The sequence below is a fragment of the Gopherus evgoodei genome, chromosome 1, assembly GCF_007399415.2.
Source record: "Gopherus evgoodei ecotype Sinaloan lineage chromosome 1, rGopEvg1_v1.p, whole genome shotgun sequence".
In the NCBI taxonomy this organism is placed as follows: domain Eukaryota; kingdom Metazoa; phylum Chordata; order Testudines; family Testudinidae; genus Gopherus; species Gopherus evgoodei.
Genome location: NC_044322.1, coordinates 263,307,271 through 263,326,442, shown reverse-complemented (window position 1 = coordinate 263,326,442; position 19,172 = coordinate 263,307,271). Strand labels below are relative to the sequence as shown.

The window sequence follows — 19,172 nt, the reverse complement described above, 5'->3', positions numbered from 1 at the left end:
TTCCCAGAGAAGAGGGGAGTAAGGGACCCCAGCTCTTGTTGCTGAGACCACCACCCTCTGAGCGGGGTCCCTCCTGCCTGGACGCCAGACCACCACTACCTGGAGCTGCTGGGCCTACTGTGGCTGTTGCTGGGGAGCCGTTGGTGCCCGGAGGAGGAGAGGAAGGAGTAGAGGACCACCCGCTGCTGGAGACAGTATGAAGACCACTGTGGAGGGGGCTTTTCTGGACTGAGTCTTTTTCAAACTGTGCTCTTGTGGTGGGGGTTTGGACTGTGTCTGCTGGGGCACCGGGGGTGTGGCGTGGAGCCTGTCCCCAGTCCATCCGTGTCCCCCTTCGCCCCCACCGCCATCGTTGCCCCCTCCACCACTCCCGCTGGCTGTTTTCTTTCTGGTTTGGACTCCTGCCTCTGGGACTGAGCTGCTCGCCTGGCTCACCACGCCCACTTCCACCATTCGGGCCTGCGGCAGCAGCAGCCACCCATTGACTTTTTGGCACAAGTGCCTGTGGGTGCACCACCTCCCCCCTCATACTGGACTGACCCCCTCCCCTCTGCCACGTTTGTCCACCCCACCTATTTCCCTCTGCTGCCTGATAGTTCTGCCCCGGCCCTGTAGCTGTCCCCGTGTTCCCTCTACCCCAATCTCAGCTCGCCCTTCCCCCCACCCTGTGCTCCCCCAGCCCTGATCGGTTCCCCCCAATGCGCCCACGCCCCCCCTCAGGCGCTTGTGCCCTTCCCCATTTGGTTTCCCCTTGTTGACTGCACTCCCCCCTCTGCCGTTGCCCCCCCGCTCCCCTAGTGCAACTGGAGGAGCCGGAACCCCCCTCTGCGTTGGTGCCCTGCACCAATCCCACCCGTAGTCCTTGCTTGCTCCCTACGCCCCTTTAGCCTTCCCCTTCTGGCGCCCTCCTCCCCTGCCTGTAGCCTAGCGGGGAGGGGTGGCCGCCTCCTCTCCTTCCCCTCCCCTCGCTGTTTGTCCCCCTCCCCGCTCTCGTTATGGCGGGGGACGCGGCGGGGGAGACCCCTCGCGATGCTCCAACTACCCCTCCTCCACCTGCCCCCGTGTCCACTGCCCAAGCCTCTACCTCGACCGCCGCTGCCGATCCACCTACCACCGCCCCTGCTGGGGCACCGGCGGCGGCGAGTACTGGGGAGACCTCCGTTGCTGCCACGTCTCTCGCCCCTTCTGATTCGGGGGGAGCCCCCCCAGCCGGTGGGAAGGGTCGGGGTGGGAAGAAGGGTAAGGGCCCCGCTAGAAAGGCCAGGCCCTCCATGGCGGAGACTGCCCCCGTTGCCGCAGCCCCACTACCGGCTGCGGCGTCCCTCCCCGCTGTTCCCTCCACCAGCTCTGCAGGTGTCCCTCCCCCGGCCCCCAGGGCTTACGCCCAGGTGGCGGCGGCCCCCCCCGCCTGCCGCTGCTCCTCCGCCCGCTGCTTCTGCCACCATCTACAGCGGCCGGGGCCCCTTTCCCACTTTGACCAGGAAGCACGGCGTCCGTTGCCTCCTGGTGCCCGCCTCGCCCCACGTGGAGACCTACGTGCGGGCGTTGGCCAGGGTAGTGGGGCCCACGGCCATCGTGGCGGCCTCCAAAATGTACGGGAAGGTGGTCTTCTTCCTGGCATCGGAGGCTGCCGCCCAGGAGGCGGTAGAGACGGGCCTGGCGGTGGGGGGCGTGTTCGTCCCCCTGGAGCCGTTAGAAGACCTGGGGGTCCGCTTGATCTTAACCTCCGTCCCTCCCTTCCTGCCCAATGCCGCCCTGCTGCCCGCCCTTTCTGCCCTGGGACGCCCCATCTCTGTCATCAGCCCTCTCCCCTTGGGCTGCAAGGACCCCGCCCTCCGTCATGTTCTCTCGTTCCGCCGGCAAGTGCAGCTTCAACTGCCGCCGGCGGCGCGTGGCGGAGAGGCGCTCGAGGGGTCCTTTCTGGTCCCTTACCAGGGAGCCCACTACCGGGTGCATTACTCGACGGGGGAGGCCCGGTGCTACCTCTGCCGGGCGATGGGGCACGTCCGGAGGGACTGTCCCTTGGCCCAGCACGGAGGAGCGTCCGGGACCCCCGAGCCCCGGCAAGGCGCCGGCCCTGTCATCGCCGGTGCCCCTGGCTGCCTAGCACCCGAAGCTGCCCCTCCTCCTTCTTCTCAGTCCACCTCTGTGGAGGAGGGTGTGGCGGGGCTATCGCCGGCCGTGGGAGAGGGCTCGTCCCAGGGGGAATCCTCCCCGGTTTCTGCTGTCCCACCACTGCCTCCTCGAGTCCCCGAGCCATTGCCCTTGCCCCCCGAGCCGACCCCTGTTAGCCAGCCCCCGGATGATGCCATGGAGGGCTGGTCCTTAGTGGAGGGGAAGCGGGGCAAGCGGAAGGCTCGAGTTTCTTTCCATGCTTCGGATTCGGAGGCCCCCCGGAAGAGCAGGAAGGGGGGCGCCGATGTCGAGTCTTCCGCCTTGTCCCCTGATGACTCCCAGTTTGTGGTGCCGGCTGGGGATGCCGTGGCAGCACCGGAAGGTGACACCGCCCCTCCTCCGGGGTCCCTTCCCGTGGAAGCCCCCGAGGGAGCCTCTCTCGCCCCCTTCTCACTTGGCGCCTCTGCGAGCGCCGCGGTGGGTATCGCCTCGGGTGCTGGCAGGGAGGGCCCTGGGGTGGTGGACTGTGATCTCCCTCCCATCTACGCAGAAATCGAGGCCCTGGGTTTGACCCCGGTCACGCAGGGGGAGGACGACCCTCTGCCGGCGGGCCTCGATCTGGGTGACCTCACTACATCCCCCCTGTCCCTGGGTTCCCTTCCCCTGCCCGCTGTTTCTGCTCCCACCTCTGAGGGTCCCCTGGACTCTTCCCTCGACTCGGCTGTGGGTGGCACTTTGTTGGCAGCTGCCGAGCCCCTCGGGGCGACGGCCAGTGCCCCGCTGCCGAGACCTGCTTCCCAGGGGGTGTCCCTCTTTGGTGTGGAGGACCCGCCCTCCTTCCCCAGCGGGGACCCCATTGACCACCATCTCTCTCTGGGTGCCGAGGCTGCCGCACGTGCCACAGTGGCTGAGCCCGGCATCGTTCGGGGTCCCCTGCCAGCTTCCCAGATCCTTGACCCTGGCCAGGAGGAGCCACCTTCTGGCGTCTCACCTGTGGAGGCTCCGGATCCTGCCTCTACCTCCTTCCCGGATTCTCTCCCTGATCCCCGCCCTACTCCTGTCGGCCCTGTCCTTGTCCCCCCCGCTTCCTGTGATGCCAGTGCCGCCCCTGGCAGTACCTCCCAGGGAGCGGGTTCACTAGCTCTTTCCTGTCCCGACCCCCCAGGGGCTGCTGTTCTCCTTCCACCACCCCTTCTTGACTCTGAGAGCGGGGCGGGTCGTGTGGCGTCGGTCCATCTGCTGCCACGTTGGGGATCTGCCCCCTGCCTGCCCGCCTTGGTGGGCCACGGGGCTGTGACGGGGGCCCCACTGGGGGCCAGTCCTCGATCAGTGACCCCACCCCCCCATGTGCTGAGGGAGGAGCTGCGGGAGTTCCTTGAGGACGTCCGTGGCTCCCGGAACAAAGTCCATCTTGCGCTCCAGCGGTGGGGGGATTTCCATCAGGTCCTCCGGGCCGCAAGGGCCCTCATGGGGGAGGGTAGGAGGACCGGGAAGCAGGCTGCCGTGGTCTACCGGCGGGTCCGTGCCTTCCGTGACTCCTTGCTTACCTTCGGGGTTGGTCACGGATTGCTGCGCGGCCTGCCGGAAGCCGTGGGCATGTCTGCCAGCGAGGATCCCCCCCAGCCCTCCTCATGGCGCCGATCGTCCTTGCCACCTTGAACACCCGAGGCTGTAGGATGGGTCTCCGCAGGAGCCAGGTGCTCTCCTTCCTCCGGGAGGGGGGGTACTCTGTGGTTTTCCTGCAGGAGACCCATACGGATCCGGCCGCTGAAGCTCGCTGGCGGCTGGAGTGGGGGGATGGGGCCTACTTTAGCCATTTCTCTGTCTGCGCGGCTGGAGTGGCGACCCTGTTCTCCCCCGACCTACGGCACGAGGTGCTAGGGGTCGCCGAGGCTGTGCCGGGTCGCCTGCTGCACCTCCGGGTCCGCATGGAGGGGCTTGTGGTTCATCTCGTCAACGTTTACGCCCCGACATCGGGCCCGGAGAGACTACGTTTTTATCAGCAGGCATCCGCCTTCCTTGGCTCCCTGGACCCTCGTGAGTGCCTAGTCCTGGGAGGGGATTTTAACACCACCCTCGAGGAACGGGACCGCTCGGGGACCGAGCAGTGCCCGGCAGCTGCGGACGTCCTCCGGGAGATTGTCGACCGCCACTCCCTGGTGGACGTCTGGCGCGACCACCACCCAGACGACGTCTCGACGTTCACCTTCGTCCGGGTGGAGGCCCATCGGTCGTGCCACTCCCGGCTGGACCGTATTTACCTGTCACGTTTCCACCTTTCACGGGCCCACTCCTCCAGCGTTCGGCCGGCCCCCTTTTCGGATCACCATCTTGCCACCGTGACGGCCTCTCTCTGCGCGGAGAGGCCGGGGCCGGCCTATTGGCACTTTAATAATAGTTTGCTGGAGGATGCGGGCTTTGTGGCGTCCTTCCGGGAGTTCTGGCTGGCCTGGCGAGGGCAGAGGCGCGCCTTTTCCTCGGCGCGGCGGTGGTGGGATCTGGGGAAGGTGCACGCCCGGCTCTTCTGCCGTGCCTACACTCGGGGTGCCAGCCGACGGAGGGATGCGGCGATAGGGCAGTTGGAGCGGGAGGTCTTGGAGCTGGAGAGGCGTCTGGCCGCCAGCCCCGAGGATCCATCCCTCTGCGGAGCGTGCCGGGAGAAGCGGGAGGAGCTCCGGGCTCTCGAAGACCATCGGGCCCGGGGTGCTTTTGTTCGATCCCGCATCCACCTCCTTCGGAAGATGGATCGCGGCTCCCGCTTCTTCTACGCCCTGGAGAAAAGGAGGGGGGCCGAGAAGCACGTCACCTGCCTCCTGGCGGAGGACGGCACCCCCCTCACGGATCCGGCGGAGATGTGCCAGAGGGCCAGGGCCTTCTACGCCACTCTTTTCTCCCCGGATCCGACCGATCCTAACGCTTGCAGAGTGCTCTGGGACGGGCTCCCGACGGTCAGCACGGGCGACCGGGACCGGCTAGAGCTGCCTCTCACTCTGGCCGAGTTCTCGGAGGCCCTCCGTCGCATGCCCACCAATAAATCTCCGGGCTTGGACGGGCTGACCGTGGAGTTCTACCGCGTGTTCTGGGACGTCCTCGGCCCAGATCTGGTCACTGTCTGGGCCGAGGCTTTGCAGAGCGGGGTCCTCCCTCTCTCGTGCAGGCGAGCCGTGCTGGCCTTATTGCCGAAGAGGGGAGACCTCCGCGACTTACGGAATTGGCGTCCCGTCTCGCTCCTCAGCACGGACTACAAAATTGTTGCGAAGGCCATCTCGATGCGGCTAGGGTCCGTGCTGGCGGACGTGGTCCATCCAGACCAGACCTACACCGTCCCGGGCCGCACCATCTTTGATAACTTGTATCTAATCCGGGACCTTCTGGAATTGGGGTGTAGGGATGGTCTGTCGTTCGCCCTCCTGTCCCTGGATCAGGAGAAGGCGTTCGACCGGATGGATCACGGGTATCTCCTGGGCACTCTGCGAGCGTTCGGCTTCGGACCCCTGTTTGTGGGTTTTCTGCAGGTGCTGTACGCTTCCGCGGAGTGTCTGGTCAGGCTCAACTGGACCCTGACCGAGCCGGTCAGCTTCGGGCGGGGAGTGCGGCAGGGGTGCCCCCTCTCGGGCCAGCTGTACGCTCTGGCGATCGAGCCCTTCCTCTGTCTCCTCCGCAAGAGGTTGACGGGGTTGGTGCTTCGGGAGCTGGGGCTGCGGCTGGTCCTGTCGGCATACGCCGACGATGTGCTCCTCGTGGTCCAGGACCCGGGCGACTTGGCGCGGGTGGAGGCTTGCCAGGCTGTGTACTCGGCGGCCTCCTCTGCCCGGGTCAACTGGGTCAAGAGCTCTGGCCTGGTGGTCGGGGACGGGTGGCAGGCGAGCTCCCTCCCACCTGCGCTTCAGGCCATCAGGTGGAGCGCGGGTCCGCTGCTCTATCTCGGCGTTTACCTTTCTGCCACGCATCCGTCTCCGCCGGAGAACTGGCAGGATTTGCAGGGCAGGGTGACGGAGCGGCTCCGGAAATGGACAGGACTACTCCGGTGCCTCTCCCTTCGGGGGAGGGCACTGGTGCTTAATCAACTGGTCCTGTCCATGCTCTGGTACCGACTCAACACCCTGGTCCCGGCCCCGGGTTTCCTGGCCAACCTCCGGACTGTGATTCTGGAGTTCTTTTGGCCAGGGACGCACTGGGTCTCTGCAGGGGTCCTCCACCTGCCCCTGGAGGAGGGGGGGCAGGGCCTGAAGTGCTTACGCGCTCAGGTCCATGTCTTCCGCCTCCAGGCCCTGCAGCGGCTCCTGTTTGGTGCGGGTAGTCCGGCGTGGAGCGTATTGGCGCACGCCTTCCTCCGCCGCTTTCGAGGGCTCCGATACGACCGGCAGCTCTTTTACCTCCATCCGAGAGGTCTTCCGCGAGACCTCTCCGGGCTGCCGGTCTTCTACCAAGACCTCCTCCGGACCTGGAAGCTCTTTTCAACGACCAGGTCCGTGGCGGCCACCGTGGGGGTCGACCTCCTCGCGGAGCCCCTGCTACACAATCCCCAGCTTCGTGTGCAGGTGGCGGAGTCCCCCACGGTGTGCCAGAGGTTGGTCTCGGCGGGAGTCACCAGGGTCGGAGACCTCCTGGACTACGACCGGGGAGACTGGCTGGATCCCCTGACGCTCGCTCAGCGCATGGGGCTCTCCAGACCTCGTACTCCCCAGCGCGTACTTCAGGAGGTGAAGGCCGCTTTACTGCCCGCTGCTCGGGCTTATCTCGACCGGGTCCTGCGAGAGGGCACGCCCCGCCCACCCTCCACCCCAGGCCCCGTGGACATTTTTATCGGGCCCCTGCCCCGTGGACCCGATCGGCCCCCTCACCCTTTCACTGCCAGCCGGCTGCATGATCTGCAGCCGGTTTTGTTCCAGACCGCGCCACGGAAACATCTGTACTCGCTCGTGCTCCATACCCTTCACTACCTCACCCTCGCATCCCGCCCCGATACCAAATGGCGGGACCTCCTGCCGCCTCTCGAGGGTGAGGAGCCCCGGTGGGCCAGCTTGTACTCTGCCCTGGTCCCGAGGCCCGCCGGGGATATCAGTTGGAGGCTCCTTCACGGAGCCGTGAGCACGGGCGTGTACCTGGCGCGGTTCACATCTGTCCCTAGCACCTGCCCTTTCTGTGGTGAGAAGGAGACCTTGGCGCACGTTTATTTGGAGTGCGCCAGGTTGCAGCCCCTGTTCCGGCTCCTCCTGAATATTTTCCTGCGTTTTTGGTTGCACTTTTCCCCTCACCTTTTTATCTACACGCTCCCCATCCGTGGCCCCACGAAGTCGCGGGATCTCCTTCTCAACCTCCTCTTGGCCCTGGCCAAACTGGCCATTTACAACACCAGGGAGAGGAGGTTGGCCGACGGGATTTCCTGCGACTGTGGGGCGTATTTCCGTTCCTCCGTCTGCTCACGCATCCGGGCAGAGTTCCTCTGGGCGGCGTCCACTGGCTCCCTTGACGCCTTCGAGGAGCAGTGGGCGTTGTCCGGGGTTCTCTGCTCGGTGTCCCCATCGGGTTCCCTTCGTTTAGCCCTATGACCTCACTCCCGATCCTGTTTTTTTCATTAGTTGTCCCCCGTAATTATTTGGTGTCCCAGACCTGTGGGTCCTCCCCTTAGGCTAGGGGGAGACCCTTTAGAAGTGGGCGGGCTTTGCCCGCCCACCCCACTGGATGCCAATAGGCCAGTAACGGCTCTTCCTTCCACAGTCCTGCTGTAGAGGAAAGAGGGAGAGGGCTGCTGCTGCTGCTGTTCCTGCTGGGCACTGGGCCCTCGCTGCTGCTGTTTCTGCTGCTGTTCCTGCTGCTCCCCTGGCTGGGCTAGACACCACCACCCACCCCTCTCTCTACTGTCTGTTTGCTGGCTGGCTGGTGGTTCCCCCCCACCTGTTACTGCTGTTATTCCACCTACAGCCCCTGGGGGGGGGGGGCTGCTGGCCTGCTTCCCAGAGAGGAGGGGAATGAGGGACCCTGGCTCTTGTTGCTGAGGACACCATCTGAGCGGGGTTCCTCCTGCCTGGACACCAGACCACCACCACCTGGAGCTGCTGGGACTACTGTGGCTGTTGCTAGGGAGCTGTTGGAGCCCCGAGGAGAAGGAGGAGGAAAAGAGGACCACCCGCTGCTGGAAGATCACGTGAGGACTGCTGTGGAGGGGGCTTTACTGGACTGAGTCTTTTTCAAACTGTGCTCTTGTGGTGGGGGTTTGGACTGTGTCTGTTGGGACACCGGGTGTGTGGCATGGAGCCTGCCCCTGGTCCATCCGTGTTCCCCTTCGCCCCTACCACCATTGTTGCCGCCTCCACCACCCCCGCTGGCTGTTTTCCTTCTGCTTCGGACTTCTGCCTCTGGGAATGAGCTGCTCGCCTGGCTCACAACGCCTGCTTCCATCATTTGGGCCTGCAGCAGCTGCAGCCAAGCATTGACTTTTGCACAAGTGCCCGTGGGCGCACCACCTCCCCCTGGCCCCTGAACTGACCCCCTTTCCTTTGTCACATTTGTCCGCTCCACCTGTTTCCCTCTGTGGCCCTGATAGTCCTGCCCCAGCCCTGCAGCTAGCCCCGTGGTACCTCCATCCCATTCCCAGCTCGCCCTCCCCCCCCCACCCTGTGATCTCCCAGCCCTGATTGGTCCCTTCCCTCATGCGCCCACGCCCCCTCCCATGCGCTTGTGCCCTTCCCCCATTTGAGTTCGCCCTTGTTGACTGCACCCCCCTAAGCCGTTGGCCCCCCATATCCCCTAGTGCAACTGGAGGAGCCGGAATCCCCTCTGAATCGGTGACCTGACACCCTCCCGCCCCTAGGTCCTTGGTTGCTCCCCACGCCCCTTTAGTCTTCCCTTTTTGGCACCCTCTTCCCCTACCTGCAGCCTCTCTTCGTTGTTTGTCCCCCTCCCCACTCTCATTATGGCGGGGGACGCAGTGGGGGAGACCCCTCGCGATGCTCCCACTGCCCCTCCTCCACCTTCCCCCGTGTCCATTCCTCATGCCTGTACCTTGACTGCTGCTGCTGGTCCACCTGCCACCTCCCCCACTGAGGCACCGGCGGCGGTGAGTACCGGGGAGACCTCCGCTGCTGCCACGTCCCTCGCCCCTTCCGATTCGGGGGGAGCCCCCCCAGCCGGTGGGAAGGGTCGGGGTGGGAAGAAGGGTAAGGGCCCCGCTAGAAAGGCCAGGCCCTCCATGGCAGAGACTGCCCCCGCTGCCGCAGCCCTGCTACCAGCCGCGGCACCCCTCCCCGCTGCACCATCAACTAGCTCCGTGGGTGTCCCTCCCCCGGCCACCAAGGCATACGCCCAGGTGGCGGCGGCCCCTCCGACTGCCACTTCCGCTACCATCTCTAGTGGCCGGGGCCCCTTCCCCACCTTGACCAGGAAGCATGGCGTCCGTTGCCTCCTGGTGCCCACCTCGCCCCACATGGAGTCCTACGTGCGGGTGTTGGCGAGGGTGGTGGGGCCCACGGCCATCGTGGCAGCCTCCACAATGTACGGGAGGGTGGTCTTCTTCCTCGCCTCGGAGGCCGCCGCCCAGGAGGCGGTAGAGACGGGCCTGGTGATGGGGGGCGTGTTCGTCTCCCTGGAGCTGTTGGAAGACCTGGGGGTCCGCTTGGTCCTGACCTCCATCCCTCCCTTCCTGCTACCGGCCCTTTCTTCCCTGGGGCGCCCCATCTCCATCATCAGCCCTCTCCTGTTGGGTTGCAAGGACCCCACCCTCCGTCACGTCCTCTCTCGTTCCGCCAGCAAGTGCAGCTTCAACTGCTGCTGGCGGCACGTGATGGAGAGGTGCTCGAGGGGTCCCTTCTGGTCCCCTACCAGGGAGCCCACTACCGGGTGCATTACTTGACGGGGGAGGCCCGGTGCTACCTCTACCGGGCGATGGGGCATGTCCGGAGGGACTGCCCCTTGGCCCAGCATGGAGGATCGTCTGGGACCCCCGAGCCCCGGCAAGGCGTCAGCCCTGTCATCGCCGATGACCCTGGCCGCCTGGCACCCAAAGCTGCCCTTCCTCCTTCTTGGTCCACCGCTGTGGAGGAGGTTGCGGCGGAGATACCACCGGGCGTGGGAGAGAGCTCGCCCCAGGGAGACTCCTTCCTCGTTCCTGCTACCTCACCATTGCCTTCCCGAGTTGCTGAGCCATCGCTCTTGCCCCCCGATCCGACCCGTTAGCCAGTCCCCAGATGATGCCATGGAGGGCTGGTCCTTAGTGCAGGGGAAATGGAAGGCTCGAGCCCTGTTACATCCTTCGGCTTCGGAGACCCCCCCGGAAGAGCAGGAAGGCAGGCACTGATGAAGAGCCTTCAGCCTTGTCCCCTGACGACTCCCGGGGTGGCAGACAGTGATCTCCCTTCCATCTACGAGGAGATCGAGGCCCTGGGTCTGATTCCGGTCATGCAGGGGGAGGACGACCCTCTGCCAGCGGGCCTTGATCTGGGCGACCTCACCCCTGTCCCAGTGTTCCCTTCCCCTGACCGCTGCTTCTGCTCCTGCCTCTGAGGGTCCCCTGGAATCTTCCATCAGCCCGGCTGCAAGTGGCACCCTGCTGACAGCCGCCGAGCCCATTGAGGCAACGGCCGGTGCCCCGCTGCCAGGACCTGGTTCCCAGGGGGTGTCCCTCTTGGGTATGGAGCACCCAACCTCCTTCCCGGGCAGGGACTCCGTTGATGACCATCCATCTCCTGATGCCGGGGCTACTGCCCAAACCATAGTGGCTGAGCCTGGCGTCGTTGGGGGTCTCCTTCCCGCTCCCCAGATCTCTGAGCCTGACCAGGAGGGGCCACCTTCCAGCGGCCCAGCTGTTGAGGCTCAGGATCCTGCTTCTGCCCCCCTCGCCAGTTCCATTCCTGATCCCTGCCCTACTCCTGTCCCCTGCCCTATTCCTGATGCCATCCCTGTCCTTGTCCTCTTCACCTCCCGTGCTGCCAGTGCCGCCCCTGGGGATACCCCCCAGGGAGCGGCTTTAGTTGTTGTTCCCCGTCCCGACCCATTGGGGGCTGCTGTTTTTCCTTACGCTGCCCCCTGTTGAACTGGGGAGTGGGGCAGGTCGCATGGTATCAGCCCATCGGACGCCATGTCGGGGGTCTTCCCCCTGCCTGCCTGCCTTGGTGGGCCACGGGGCTGTGACAGGGGTCCCACTGGGGGACAGTTGTGGATCAGTGACCCCGCCCCCCCCATGCGCTGAAGGAGGAGCTGCGGGAGTTCCTTGAGGACGTCCATGGCTCCTGTAACAAAGTCCAGCTTGCGCTCCAGCGGTGGGGGGATTTCCATCAGGTCCTCCGGGCCGCACGGGCCCTCATGGGGGAGGGTAAGAGGACTGGAAAACAGGCCGCTGCGGCGTACCAGCGGGTCCGCCTCTTCCGCGACTCTTTACTCACCTACGGGGTAGATCACGGATTGCTGCGTGGCCCGACAGAGGCCGTGGGCATGTCTGCCAGCGAGGATCCCCCCCAGCCGTCCTCATGGCACCAATCATCTTTGCCACATTAAACACCCGGGGCTGTAGGATGGGTCTCCACAGGAGCCAGGTGCTCTTCTTCTTTCGGGAGGAGGGGTACTCTGTGGTTTTCCTGCAGGAGACCCATACGGATCCGGCCGCTGAAGCTAGCTGGCGGCTGGAATGGGGGGGACGGGGTCTACTTTAGCCACCTCTCGGTCCGCACGGCTGGAGTGGCAACCTGTTCTACCCTGACCTACGGCCCGAGGTGCTGGGGGTCGCCGAGGCTGTGCCGGGCCGCCTGCTGCACCTCCGGGTCCGTATGGAGGGGCTTGTGGTTAATCTTGTCAACGTTTACGCCCTGATATAGGGCCCGGAGAGATTGTGTTTTTATCAGCAGGCGTCCGCCTTCCTCTGCTCCCTGGATCCTCATGAGTGCCTGGTCCTGGGTCGGGACTTCAACACCACCCTTGAGGAACGAGACCGCCCGGGGACCGAGCAGTGCCCAGCCACCGCGGACGTCCTCCAGGAGATAGCCGATTGCCACTCCCTGGTGGACGTCTGGCACGACCACCACCTGAACGACGTCTCGATGTTCACCTTCGTCCAGGTGGAGGCCCATTGGTCGCACCACTCCCGACTGGACCGTATTTACCTGTTGCATTTCCACCTTTCACGGGCCCACTCCTCCAGCGTTCGGCCGGCCCCCTTTTCAGATCACCACCTTGCCACCGTGACGGCCTCTCTCTGCGCGGAGAGGCCAGGGCTGGCCTATTGGCACTTTAATAATAGTTTACTGGAGGATGCGGGCTTCATGGCATCCTTCCAGGAGTTCTGGCTGGCCTGGCGAGGGCAGGGGCGCACGTTTCCCTCGGCACGGCAGCGGTGGGACCTGGGGAAGGTGCGCGCCCGGCTCTTCTGCCGTGATTACACCTGGGGCGCCAGCCGACGGAGGAATGCGGCGATAGGGCAGTTGAAACGGGAGGTTTTGGAGCTGGAGAGGCGTCTGGCCGCCAGCCCCGAGGATCCATCCCTCTGCGGAGCGTGCCGGGAGAGGCGGGAGGAGCTCCGAGTCCTCGAGGACCATCGGGCCCGGGGTGCCTTTGTTCGATCCCGCATCTGCCTCCTTCGGGAGATGAATCGCGGCTCCCGCTTCTTTTACACCCTGGAGAAAAGGAGGGGGGCCAAGAAGCATGTCACTTGCCTCCTAGTGGAGGACGGCACCCACCTCACGGATCCGACGGAGATGTGCGAGAGGGCCAGGGCCTTTTACGCGACTCTTTTCTCCCCGGATCCTACCGATCCTAACGCTTGCACAGTGCACTGGGACGGACTCCCGACGGTCAGCACGGGTGACCGGGACCGGCTAGAGCTGCCTCTCACTCTGGACGAGTTCTCAGAAGCCCTCCATCGCATGCCCACCAATAAATCTCCGAGCATGGACGGGCTGATCGTGGAGTTCTGCCGTGTGTTCTGGGACGTCCTCAGCCCAGACCTGGTCACCGTCTGGGCCGAGTCTTTGCAGGGCAGGGTCCTCCCTCTCTCGTGCAGGCAAGCTGTGCTCGCCTTATTGCCAAAGAGGGAGGACCTCCGCGACTTACGGAATTGGCGTCCCGTCTCGCTCCTCAGCACGGACTACAAAATCGTTGCGAAGGCCATCTTGATGCGGCCAGGGTCCGTGCTGGTGGACATGATCCACCCAGACCAGACCTACACCGTCCCAGACCGCACGATCTTTGATAACCTGTATCTGGTCCGGGACCTTCTGGAATTAGGGTGTAGGGATGGTCTGTCATTCGCCCTCTTGTCCCTGGATCGGGAGAAGGTGTTCGACAGGGTGGGTCACGGGTATCTCCTGAGCACTCTGCGAGCGTTCGATGTCGGATCCCGGTTTGTGGGTTTTCTCCAGGTGCTGTACGGTTCTGTGGAGTGTCTGGTCAGGCTCAACTGGACCCTGATCGAGCCGGTCATCTTCGGGCGAGGAGTGTGGCAGGGGTGTCCCCTCTCGGGTCAGCTGTACGCTCTGGCGATAGAGCCCTTCCTCTGTCTCCTCCGTCGGAGGCTGAAGGGGTTAGTGCTTCGGGAGCCGAAGCTGCGACTGGTCCTGTCAGCATATGCCAACGATGTGCTTCTCGTGGTCCAGGGCATACTTCAGGAGGTGAAGGCTGCTTTAATGCCCGCTGCTCGGGCCTACCTTGACCGGGTCCTGCGAGAGGGCATGCCCCGCCCACCTTCCACCCCAGGCCCAGTGGACCTTTTTATCGGGCCCCTGCCCCGTGAACCCAGTCGTCCCCCTCACCCTTTCACTGCGAGCTGGCTGCACGATCTGCAGCCAGTTCTGTTCCAGACCACGCCAAGGAAACATCTGTACACGCTTGTGCTCCACACTCTCCACTATCTCACCCTTGCGTCCCACCCCGATATCAAATGGCGGGACCTCCTGCCACCTCTCGAGGGTGAGAGGCCTTGGTGAGCCAGCTTATACTCTGCCCTGGTCTCAAGGCCCACCAGGGATGTCAGTTGGTGGCTCCTTCATGGGGCCATGAGCACGGGCATGTACTTGGCGTGGTTTACCCCTGTCCCCAACACCTGCCCTTTTTGTGGCATGAAAGAGACCCTGGCGCACATTTATTTAGAGTGCGCCAGGTTGCAGCCCCTGTTCTGGCTCCTCTTGAATCTTATGTTGTGTTTTTGGTTGCACTTTCCCCCTCACCTGTTTATCTACGCACTCCCCATCCGTGGCCCCACCAAGTCGCGGGATCTCCTTGTCAACCTCCTCTTGGCCCTGGCCAAACTAGCCATCTACAAAACCAGGGAGAGGAGGTTGGCCGACAGGATTTCCTGCGACTGTGGGGCTTATATCTGCTCCTCCGTCCGTTCACGCATCCGGGCAGAGTTCCTCTGGGCGATGTCTGCTGGCTCCCTTGATGCCTTCGAGGAGCAGTAGGCGTTGTCTGGGGTTCTCTGCTCGGTGTCCCCATCAGGTTCCCTTCGCTTAGCCCTGTGACCTCACTCCCGATTCTGTTTTTTTCGTTAGTTGTCCCACGGAATTAGATGGTGTCACAGACCTGTGGATCCTCCCCTTAGGCCTGGGGGAGGTCCTTCAGAAGTGGGCTTCGCCCGCCCACCTCCTGGATACCAATAGGACCCGACTCCTGTACCCCACTGGCCTGGGTCTGTCACAAAAGGTATATAAATAAAAATCAGAACCTTCAGTTCCAAAAATAAAGGCCTTTTATACAATGAACTTAAGTCTGGGTTTTCAGGCTCCCAAATCTATTCCAGCAATACAGTGGGATAACAACAGATCTTAGTCATAACACTTCTACATGCCCAGGATCCTGCTTATTCTTAGTCCTGGGCTGCTGTACTTCTAGGGAGAGAAGGAGGAGATGTGTTTGACAGGTTGATTTTATTTTCTTTTATATTTTAAAAAAGGCAGCTGTATGAAGCTTTCCATAGGTTTGGAATATTGGAATAAATGCTGGCTGGTGGGATTAGGGGATAGGTGAAGTGGTTAAAGGTGCATCATGATTTTATTTATCACAATAGCTGTGCAGTATATTGCCTTCTCACACGCAGTTGGTGTAGTTATATTAATTGGTAGATGTATTCAGAGTTAGGCATGCCCTTGTCTGCATGAGGATTTCCTGCAGTCCTTAATCTGGTACCAGTCCACCAATGCTTACTGTAACTGTGCTGTAGTACACCAGCAGGAGTGTGGGCCAGCCATGGTGTTCTGTCTATCATGCCATATAGCCTTACTCTGAACAGGGTAAAAGAAACCCCATATATGCACAGCTGACCTGCCAACTACAGCGATAAAATAGATCCCTTGGCAAAGCTGATGTTAAACTTTTCTTCCATACTCATAGTTGAGCACACTCCTCTATGCTGTCTCAAAAATGGTATGAATAGTACCTCCGAACATGCACTTAATAAATATCTACTGTCTACAGTAGGCTTGTTATTAAATAAGTATATCATGATTCACAAAAGGTCTGTTTTGCGATACTCCAATGATATTTGGCAGACTCGTCTGGAAGTTAGAACATGAATCATGAATTCTGTTCTTGGCTCTGTTACTCATGTATTACACCTTAGGCAAAAAATGTAACTTATTTGTTTCTGTTTGATCAGCTGTACTGTAAAATGGATGATGATGATGATAAAGAATAATTCACATTTCTTTATAGTACTTTCTATCTGGAATACTCTTAGAATCTCAAGTTGCTTTTTAAAAACTAATGTTTATGCCTCACAACACCTCTAAATTAGGTAAGATCAGGAATCTGAGGTGCAGAATTCACCTAATTTACATCAGGTACTACAAGAAATCTGTGGCAGATCCAGAAATCCAAATGTCCTGATTTTCATTCCTATTCTTTAACCACAAGACTATCTTTTCTGACTACTACTCCCTATGGGGTGGGTGTGTGTGTTGTCACTTTACTAATATGTCTGAAGTACTCTGAGATACTCAGTAAAAGGTGTTCAATACTGGCGGTGGTGGTGGTGGGGAAATAGCTATATAATGGCTGGTACAAATATGTTGGGGACAAATATAGGCCTCCTTTTCCCCTCTGTATTATGGTTTTATATCTAACATGTTTGTCACAGTTCCTTAATTATAATTTCAACTCAATGAGACTTAACTGTATTAGGGTTAGAAAAGAAATCTGGTTATTACTTCAGTTAAGAAGGTTGCATTGTTTGGCCTCTGTCCTTCAAGGTCACACTGCAGAATAATCTGGTTAAATAGTATTGCATCATCTGTGCCTCATGAAACAAAAGCAGAGAGGGAATTGCATTTTGTTGAGAAACTAGAAGCCGTAACTGCACTTTTCAAGCCCTGGAGGCAAATTTTTAATGGAGACTAATTAATTCACTTTTTTGAAGAAGTAAAAATAACTTTAAAAGCTGGAATGAGTTTCATGTGTGTCAGTTTGTTGAAATGCTACTTGTTTTGGAAGTTAGCAAGACGATCTTTCTTAAATTGCAGACCAAGGTGTTTCTTATGGGAAACCATCGGATCGTATGATAGTATTGGTATTTTAAGAAGTTCAGGAACTGAGTTTGTATATGTAGGCAGGCTGTCATATAATAATTACCTGAAATTTCTGGTTGGACTTTTAAACTGAAACTAATGTTGTTATTGCCAGAGGCTTCAGTGTCGTCCCAGATGAAGAAGTCATTGCAATGTATGATGGTTCCCATGTCCCCTTGGAACAAATGAGTGACTTTTATGGAAAGGTAAAAACACAAACTACTTCTATTTAAAACTTACTAACTGAAACCCCATATGTGCCATTGACTTGTTTTATATTTTCAAAATGTTCCTGCTAATATTTGTTATATTTGTGTTTAGGGGCCCTTTTGTACTAGGGGCTGTACAAACACATAGTAAGAGACAATCCCTGCCTTGAAGAGTTCACAATTGAAATAGACAAGACAAAGAAGGGGAGAACAGTTTATCGCCCTCATTTTACAGATGGGGGACTAGAGGCCTAGAAAGATTAAGTCACTTGTCAGGTGTCTCACAGGAAGTCTGTGGGAGTGCTGTAAAAAACCCAGATCTTCTGAGGCCTCACCTAGTACTTTAACTGCAAGACCAGCCTTCTTCCTGGTTGGCATGAAGGTTTAGCTCATTATGCAGCAGTCAGATGCACCGACTTGTTTGCTAGATGGGTTGGGGCCACTAAAAAGACGTTGCCAAGAGGAAGCTTTCAGTTAGAATTTAACTTTGTGAGGACGCTGGTGCTCTCTATGGTTGGTCTGTCACCTTCTGTTTGGCACCAAGCCACCGTACCTTCCTTCAGCCAAGAAGGGATGTGTTTGGCTCCTTTGGGGTCCCATGAGTGTTGCCCCAAAAGCAACCAGAAACCCCTCTAGAGCAGTGTGAGGTACTTCTCCCCCAACTCCCTGGTGTTGAGTATTGTTCTCAGCCCAAAGAATTTAAAAACTAGACTCTCTCAAATGTGGTCCCTGGCGTGGTAGTGTAGAGGCAGGTCCTGAATGTTTTGTTTTACATCCTTCATCGCATTGTAGTCTCAAAGGAGCTGTTCATCCTTCTGGGCTTAGCCTGCATGCGACCCCAAGCAAAACATACCCATTGGCTCCGTGTGTGGCCCTTTTGGGAGTGGTTGAGTTTGTTGTTTACTTCTCTATTATGTTTTCTCAAGTGTTGGGAAATTTAAAATTATGTTTAGCTTTTATGTCCTGTAAGAATTTATGTTCCTAGTTTTGTGGCTACAAAACCTTATTGCTTTTTGCCATTTCTCTTCAATAAGTACTTGAAGAAAGCAAAATATTTGTGAGTCTTAGGGCTGGTCTGCACTGAAAACTTACATCGGCATAGCTACCTCTCTCAGGGGTGTGAATAATCCGTGCCCCTCAAAAGACATAGCTAAGCCAGCTCAACCACTGGTGTAGACATTGCTAGGCTGCTGGAAGAATTCTTCCATTCATCTTGCTACTGCCTCTTGGGGAGGTGGATTAACTACAGTGATGGGAAAATACGCTATGGCACTCTAGGTGCAGTACTACAGCTGTGCTACTGTAGTGTTCTAAGTGTAGACATAGCCTAAGCCTGTATTACAGGTTTCTTAGTCATCTTTAGCTTATGCAATACATAGATGAAGCAGACCTGCAAAATTCTAGACAAAGGGTTCTGGGAGATTTCACATGATATCACTATTTAAATAAACAAATAGCTTGTAAAAATGTGATGGTAGTCCTAGATAGAATTACTGGACCTTAAATTAAAAGCAGAATGCTTCTAATGTTATCATATTGGTGTGTAGATTTTCCCTTTTATTAGGGCAAACAGAATTCTGCAGCAGTAAAATGCCAATAGTAAAAAACAAAAGTTTTTTGGCAATGAATCTGAAATATTAGATTTATAGGCTTTAGTTTTGGTAAATATTTCTGACATGCATGTCCTTATTTGCAGAGTTCACATGGACACACAATGAAGCAGTTCATGGATATATTTTCATTACCAGAGATGACGCTCCTGTCTTGTGTGAATGAATATTTTCTGAAAAACAACATAGATTATGAACCTGTTCATTTGTACAAAGATGTCAAGGTATTAACTTTATCAGAGATTCATGGGCACTTACCTAATTATGCTGTTCTTTTATGACAACTCAAAGAAGTTTCAACCCTCTTTGGTTCTGCTTTACAGAACTAGTTTAAAAAACAATAAAATCTCAGCTTGTTATGGAGCTCCAGTTTCTTGCAGAACAGTGAATTGCAATAAGAACTGCAAAAACCTATGAAAAAGATGGTAGACCTTGAAAATCCTTAACTTAATCTTTTCAAAACCTTTTATTAAAATTCTAGTATTTTTTGGGGGGTTTGTGTATGTCTGTAGATCTGGGTTGAGAGGAGAATGAGAGAGGATGTAGAAATAAGACTCACTTCCATGTGAAACATATTTGGCTGGATCACCATATGAAGCTATGCAATTTGATATTCCCTACCAGCAAGGAACAGAAGGGCCATTAGGAACTCCATATAAAATGTCTGTGTGTATTGCCTCCATTTTTTTGGGTGGGTGTCCTCAGGCAGCAAAAAGTTGAGCAACTCATCTCTCCTGACTCCTAGTGAGGTA

General features: G+C 58.5%; 1 protein-coding gene across 1 annotated transcript in view; it reads left to right on the top strand.

Annotated features, from left to right (window-relative positions):
* Window positions 1–19,172, top strand: part of NT5DC3 (5'-nucleotidase domain containing 3) — a 43,523-nt gene that overhangs the window by 15,870 nt on the left and 8,481 nt on the right. Inside the window, exons 5-6 of the mRNA XM_030544519.1 lie at window positions 16,717–16,807; window positions 18,507–18,644. Coding sequence (XP_030400379.1) covers window positions 16,717–16,807; window positions 18,507–18,644 — 229 coding nt within the window. The remainder of the gene's footprint in view (window positions 1–16,716; window positions 16,808–18,506; window positions 18,645–19,172) is intronic.